Here is a 6,389-nt window from a genome sequence, read left to right as displayed (position 1 = left end):
GGTATGTTTTACCTATTCTGTAAATATACTAGGAATTTTGTTTAAATAAAATGCATAAACAAATATATACACATATACATTGTATTATTATTCTATTTGTATAATTAAATAATTTAGTTAAATTTTGCAATATACTAGAATTATTTCTGATATAATTAATGGATGTTGTATGGAAAGGGAGATTTTCGGTTGCAATGTGGTTGGGGTCAATTGGGATTCTATTATGGGATATAAAATATTTGCTACCATGTCTTAAATCTTGCACAATTATGTTTTTTCTTTTAATTTGATCCGTATTAACTTAAATTATATAGTTAACATTTGTACAAATAATTAGTTGGACATATGTGCTCTCAAAATTTCTTTTTTTAAACGTATATTTCTTCCCATCATTCAAATTTTAAGAGTTTTTGTTTCCTATAAAGCAATGGTAGTATACATTTTCATAATCAATAATTGAAGATAAAATCATCTAACTTTATTATATGCATCTCTATAATCTTATAAAGATAACATTAAAATCTTTATTTGAGCAAACGATTTTCCTGAGTAAAATAGAGTCTATTTTGACGTAAAACCGAAAAACAAGAGTCCTCTTCTTCTACTTATTTCACATGTAAATAGTTCAAATTAGCTTATATTCCCTTCACTAAAAAATAATGTCGTTTTATTTAGCTAAATATATTTGACCAAAATAAGTGTTGTTTTGGGAAATTAAAACGACATTAGTTATGTTTTTCTAAATCTATTTTCGATCTAATAAATTACCCCCAGAGTATAATGAGTAATTTGACTATAATATAAGACATAACTTAATCAAATAAATTTTATAATTATTGTTTTATATGAGTTTTTTAATGATCATACAAAAAATTTAAAATGATAATTATTTTAGACATGAAGTAATATTAAATGTGAATCTAATTGTAGTTGCATTAGATAACTTGATATTGCAACAAAAGAAGATTGTTAATGCTTATTAGTAGAACGAAAATGTTATAACTCCTGCTAATTCACACAATATGATCATGAAATATATGCTCCTTTTAAATTTTAATTTTCAAGTACTAGCTAACACTAATAAAATTATGATTTTAATGACTTTAGGTGACTTGAGAATAACTTTAATATCCTTTGAAGATGAACTCAGTGTAACTCTAACATACATATCTTTATTCCGATATTTAAGTAATAGTGCTATTGGGCCCATGCATAGCATGGGCTATCCTTTACTAGTTTCTATATAAATTGGAACCTCATGATAATACTAAGTTTAGATGGTTTTCTGGAATTTATATCTAAGAACTAACTAAGCTGACAGAATGATGTCCTCCATTATTCTTTCTATCGCTAAGAGGATATATTGAAAGAAATTAGCAGTTAGCTAAGCAATTCCATCCCTTATAGTCATGGTGTTTCCACCTCACTTTTCCCAAATCGAGTTTCTTTCCATAAAAGTTGTTCATTACCATTTTGTAATGCACATGCATATCTTGTGCCAACCTTGGGGCTTTTTCTAATAGCTGGGATGATAGTGTACATCTGTTTTGTAGGCTATGCTCCATTTTATTTACTCTGATGAGCTTCCGGATTTGCTTGAAATTGCTGGCTCTACTTCAACACGTACATCTACTATAATGATGCAGCATATATTGGCTGCAGCGGACCGCTTTGGTTTAGATAGGCTGAAACAGTTATGCGAGGCTAAATTATGTGAAGAAGTTAATGTGGATACAGTGGCTACGACTCTTTCCCTTTCGGAGCAGCATCAATGCCTACAGCTTAAAGCCATATGTTTGAAATTTGCAGCAACAAACTTGGGAGGTGCGTGTAGTCCGTAGATGTGAGCAGTGCAATGTTTCAGGTTATGTCATTTCTAGTTTTTCAATGTCTGTTTATCTGCAGACATGTTTTTGTCTCTGATTATTCATTTCCAGTGCATTTGTGCCATATTTCATTGTAGTCCAGTTCAAATGATAAGCGAAGATAAGAGTTGGTATCCATAGACCAGAGCAATAGTCCCCTGAACTCCTTTTGCTAAATGACTTATGGATATGCTTAGGTTCTGAAAATTCTTTGTTGAACATCATTTTCAGAAAAAATCTCTGTTGAATCTCGCTGAGGGACCTTACTTTTGTATAAAAAGGTGATTTTGGCTTCCAATAGATTATTTGTGGTGTTAAGTTCAGGAATCGGTTGTGAGGCATCTAGCAAAATAGGTATCCATGGGAATATAATAACAAGATCTCCTTTAGAACTTCTTTAAAATGTTTTGGAGCTCTTGGTGGAGGATTGTTGAATGTCAGTACTGCCAGTTGGTTAGGCTCCTAGGACTTGGCGGACACATTGCTTAAATTCTTGAAAGAATATGTTAGTGGTTTTGGCTATTGGAGTTAGTATCTTTAAAAAGGATGTATCTTTAATATTTGCAGTTGCATTTTCTAAAGGAACCCCCAATTCTGATAGCCAACAAGTTACATTGAATTTTATCAATCTGCTGGCCTTGTTTAGCTCGTTAGCTAAGTTTGTCGTTAGTTAATGTGGTCGGGTCCTGTACGTGCGAGAAGCTAGATTGGGTTTTCTAGACCCAATGGTACTAGTTGCGGATAGATAGATGATGAGATCTAACCTTTGCATCATTCTTCTTTAGCATGGGGGCACACTTGTTTTAAAACTAAGCGTGAGTGTTTCTCCTTTTCTTGTCTAACCAACATATGCTTATTCTTCTTTTAATAACTCCTAGTAGGGAAAAAAGCTGAACTGGACGTTGTAGATGCACGTAACTTTTTTTCCGTGTACAATATTGAGTGTCTGACTTCATTTTTTTAAAGATGAAGATTCCTGATATAGGTGACAGGAATCATGGAAAATGATAGTTTGATGTTGTGTGTAGTACTATTTTTAGAGAAAATATTTTGTATTTATTAAAAAGTTAAGTTCTGAGGTAAAGTTCCCAGAAATTTGCAGAGTAGATATATTCCTGCTACACTTCTCCAATCGACACCATAAAAGAGAATGTTTGGATGGATACTTGAAGTTTAAATGATGGCATGAGAGATTTAAGAGTGGGAAGACATCCAAGGGTGTGGCTTAACGCTCATTATAGTGGGATGAATACCATGAGAGAATAGAGTACAAATTCCAACAGAGACAAATTCCTTGGTGATTTCTTCCCATCTGCCCGTTTTAAATTTTGTATAATAAAGTTGAATTACTTGATTGTGTCTCATGGCTGTTGGTTTTTAGCTAACCTTATACTTATGATCATATAGCTTTTGATGCTGATTGTGCAAGTTGAAATTTGAATAATAAAGTTGAATTAATTGATTGTCTCGTGCCTGCTAGTTTTTAGCTAACGTTATGCCTATAATCTGGTTTGGGCAATGTGTTACAAGTACTGGAAGCCTCAACATGTGACAATAGTATTGTTTTCCTCTGCTGGAACTATAATCCGTGCCATACAGGTTCTTGCTTAATTTGTTTGACAGCCTCAAGTTCTTAATGTATGTGTAGCCTGTATAAGATGTGTTTCCTCCATTATTTCAGTAAGTTGCTAAAATACTGATTGTTGTTAAACAGTAGTCATGCAGTCAGAAGGATTTAAGCACTTAGAAGAGAGCTGCCCGTCACTGTTGTCAGAGCTACTGGAAACAGTTGCATCAGTTGATGAGAAGGCGACTGTGATGTCTAGCAAGAAAAGGACTAGCAGCAGCATCTTTGGGTTGGATCTGGCAGATGGTGCTGCAGCAGAATCTGTTAATCCAAATGCTAGGCGTGTGCGAAGACGGATGTAATCTTATAGTAGTCTTTGAGTGCAAAGCAAGCTTCTTGGTAGAAAATCTGCTACTAGAAAATTTAGCTGATGATTATGTTTATGTTAGTCAATTCGTTGTTACCGGGATGTAGGAACAGTTCTAATGAGCTTAAGTGATAACTTTTAATGTTAGCATTATTGGTTTCATGTCCTCTGTTGATCCAAACAACCTAAGGGCAGGATAGGTGGTCTATAATGTATCTTGTTATCTTTTTTTACTACCTGAGCTACTTGTTTCTGTAAGACACAGCTTTAATGAATATGTAACGAGTTCCCCATATAAGTGATGCACGTATTATTTTTTTGCTCAGTTTTGATTTTATTGATGTGTGTGTGTCTGTCTGTGGGTACTTTGAATGTCTGATGCTATAGTAACTTCTTGGTTTATAAATAATACTGAAATCACCATATGAAGCCCTTTTATCGCAATAGGAAAAGCATGTGTGCAAATGAAAGACGTCGACTTGAAAATCATCCAAGAGAAGGGAACTATGTGATGACTATAGCTGTGCTGTGGCATATGACAAGGAGCCTAGTAGTGAAAGCATTTTAAAATCGCCTGAAAAGGGAATCAAGAGAGAGATTATTACCTCTCCCACAATCTCAGGTGAAGTTCAATACCTTATTAGCATCCTTAATGTTAAAGGTCCGTGGTTTATGCTGTCTTACTGAGCAGTATGCTGTCTTTCTCTACAGGAGTTGGGTTTCAGCATCAGTTAGAAATCATCAGAAGTATCTTAATGGTAAGAGACTTCAGATTTGAGTTTGGGCTGCATTTCGCCACTTTTGTATCGTTTTCTTCCTTTCTGGATTAGATACACTTTTTTCTCGAAAAAGCTTTTGACCGGAGTCGACTTTTCCTTTCCAGTAANTGATGAACAATGACATACGCAAAGGGCAATTTATTCAAGACACTCAAAATTTGATATATTAGCTGCAGTAAGATTCTTTTTTTGACCAACATATTAATCCATATTAACCGCAAAAATAGAAAAGATAGCATAGCTAATTCATGGAACAAACAGAGAGCTAAAATATTGTAGTAAGTGTGAATTGGAAGAGGGGCCCACTTAGACGGTAAGTGGCAGTTTTAAAATGCTGCAGTAACAAGTGGCATGAAAAGTTGAGATGGACCCCACACTTCCAACAAACTTAACAAGTGTACAAGAAATAAAGCTAGAAAGTACAATACCCTGAAGTATATAAGTTACGAAATTCCAGAAATATCCTTATGCCAGGCAGACATGTTGACCATGAGCTGCCTGGTCCTTATTTCGTACTAGGTCTTCAGAAGCTGTAAGTGAGAGGATCTGAAAGCTTAGTCATTTAATTTAAGCTATAAATTGATTGAAGCCAGGTCGAAAAGCTTTCGTTTGTGGCCTGATTCCAGATATGACAGTAGCATCAACTACCAAATAAACGTATTCCTACAAGCTACTGAGATCCACCTGCAAATTTCATCCAAGGTATTGAAAGAAATATTAATAGAAATTACATATCTGATCTTACCTGATTTTCCTGAAAATTAACTTTAATTATTTTCTTGTGTTTCTTTATGCCTTTTTAGTTACTACTCACAATTGGTGCCTTATTGCTTTACTTATGCTGCCATTTCCTCTACTATATTTTATTCGGAAATCGTCTACAGAGTTTTTACTTTTTTCCCCATTTTAAGGGTGAGAATGCATCTATTTTTTGTTATATAAGTGTAGGATTTTTTCTGCTCTCACTCCTCTCCTCCATATGTGCTTCTTGTATTGTTTTTTTTCACTCCTTGATTATATGTGATTATCGCGCCGCGGACTCAACCTTAGGAAGAGTGGGTGCTAATACTTTTACCCAATAGTGGTATCGGGGTCAATTTCCACAGGGAGCTAGAAAGGGAGTTGGATATTTGCTTAGCCTAGAAATGCGTGTTTGCTTCTAATTGATCTTCTATCATTTTTGGGTTTTTATAATTATCAACTACAATTTAGCAACTACTAATTATAACTAAATTATGCTAAGATATTAATTCTAGGTTGTATGCAAGATAGAGAAAGGCACTAGGGTCGTGGCATTTACCTAGGTGGTCAACTAACGGGTAGAGATTCCTAATACAAGAATGATGATTATGGGGCTTGTGCTATAACCGTTGCACGATTGCACTCACTCTCACACCTCTCGGTAGAAAGAGTGATTTTGCCCAATTGACTCTCTCGAGACCAATTGGGTAGGCTAACAAACCAAGCAACTTAGGGTTCAAGTTGGGTAATTACTCTCTCGAGGTTTTACCCGTTAATTGGGACTACCATTCTCATGGGTCCATCCCAATTCCTTGTTGGATTAATTTTGGAGTCATAGACACTCTTTCTCAAGAAGAGTCAAGACCCACAAAGCTATACTTAGTGTTTGCAACCACCAAATCCTAGTTAAAACATAAAATTAACCCAAATATCAAACACCCAACATCATTCAAGCATTAAACAGTCACACCCATTAATTACCCACACTAGGGTTGAGCCACAACCCTAGCTAATGGGTTTAGCTAGCCATAATAGCAACAGAAATTGAAGAAATAGTAGATAAAATCAAC

The 6,389-nt window shown here is 34.8% G+C and overlaps 1 protein-coding gene across 2 annotated transcripts; it reads left to right on the top strand.

The window, feature by feature from the left end:
- Positions 1-1,132: 1,132 nt before the first annotated feature.
- Positions 1,133-4,124, top strand: LOC109222148 (BTB/POZ and MATH domain-containing protein 3-like). 2 transcript variants are annotated; one of them, XM_019386541.1, is made up of 2 exons: positions 1,133-1,824; positions 3,583-4,124. In XM_019386541.1, the coding sequence occupies exons 1-2, from the start codon at positions 1,557-1,559 to the stop codon at positions 3,792-3,794; spliced, it is 480 nt and encodes a 159-aa protein (XP_019242086.1). In that variant the 5' UTR covers positions 1,133-1,556; the 3' UTR covers positions 3,795-4,124. The 2 variants fall into 2 exon arrangements, with proteins under 2 accessions (XP_019242086.1, XP_019242085.1); XM_019386540.1 differs by having other exon boundaries at positions 1,155-1,824; positions 3,580-4,124.
- Positions 4,125-6,389: the final 2,265 nt, after the last annotated feature.

The sequence above is a fragment of the Nicotiana attenuata genome, unplaced genomic scaffold, assembly GCF_001879085.1.
Source record: "Nicotiana attenuata strain UT unplaced genomic scaffold, NIATTr2, whole genome shotgun sequence".
NCBI lineage: Eukaryota > Viridiplantae > Streptophyta > Magnoliopsida > Solanales > Solanaceae > Nicotiana > Nicotiana attenuata.
The sequence above is the reverse complement of the archived record's forward strand: the minus strand, read 5'-3'. Positions and strand labels throughout refer to the sequence as shown.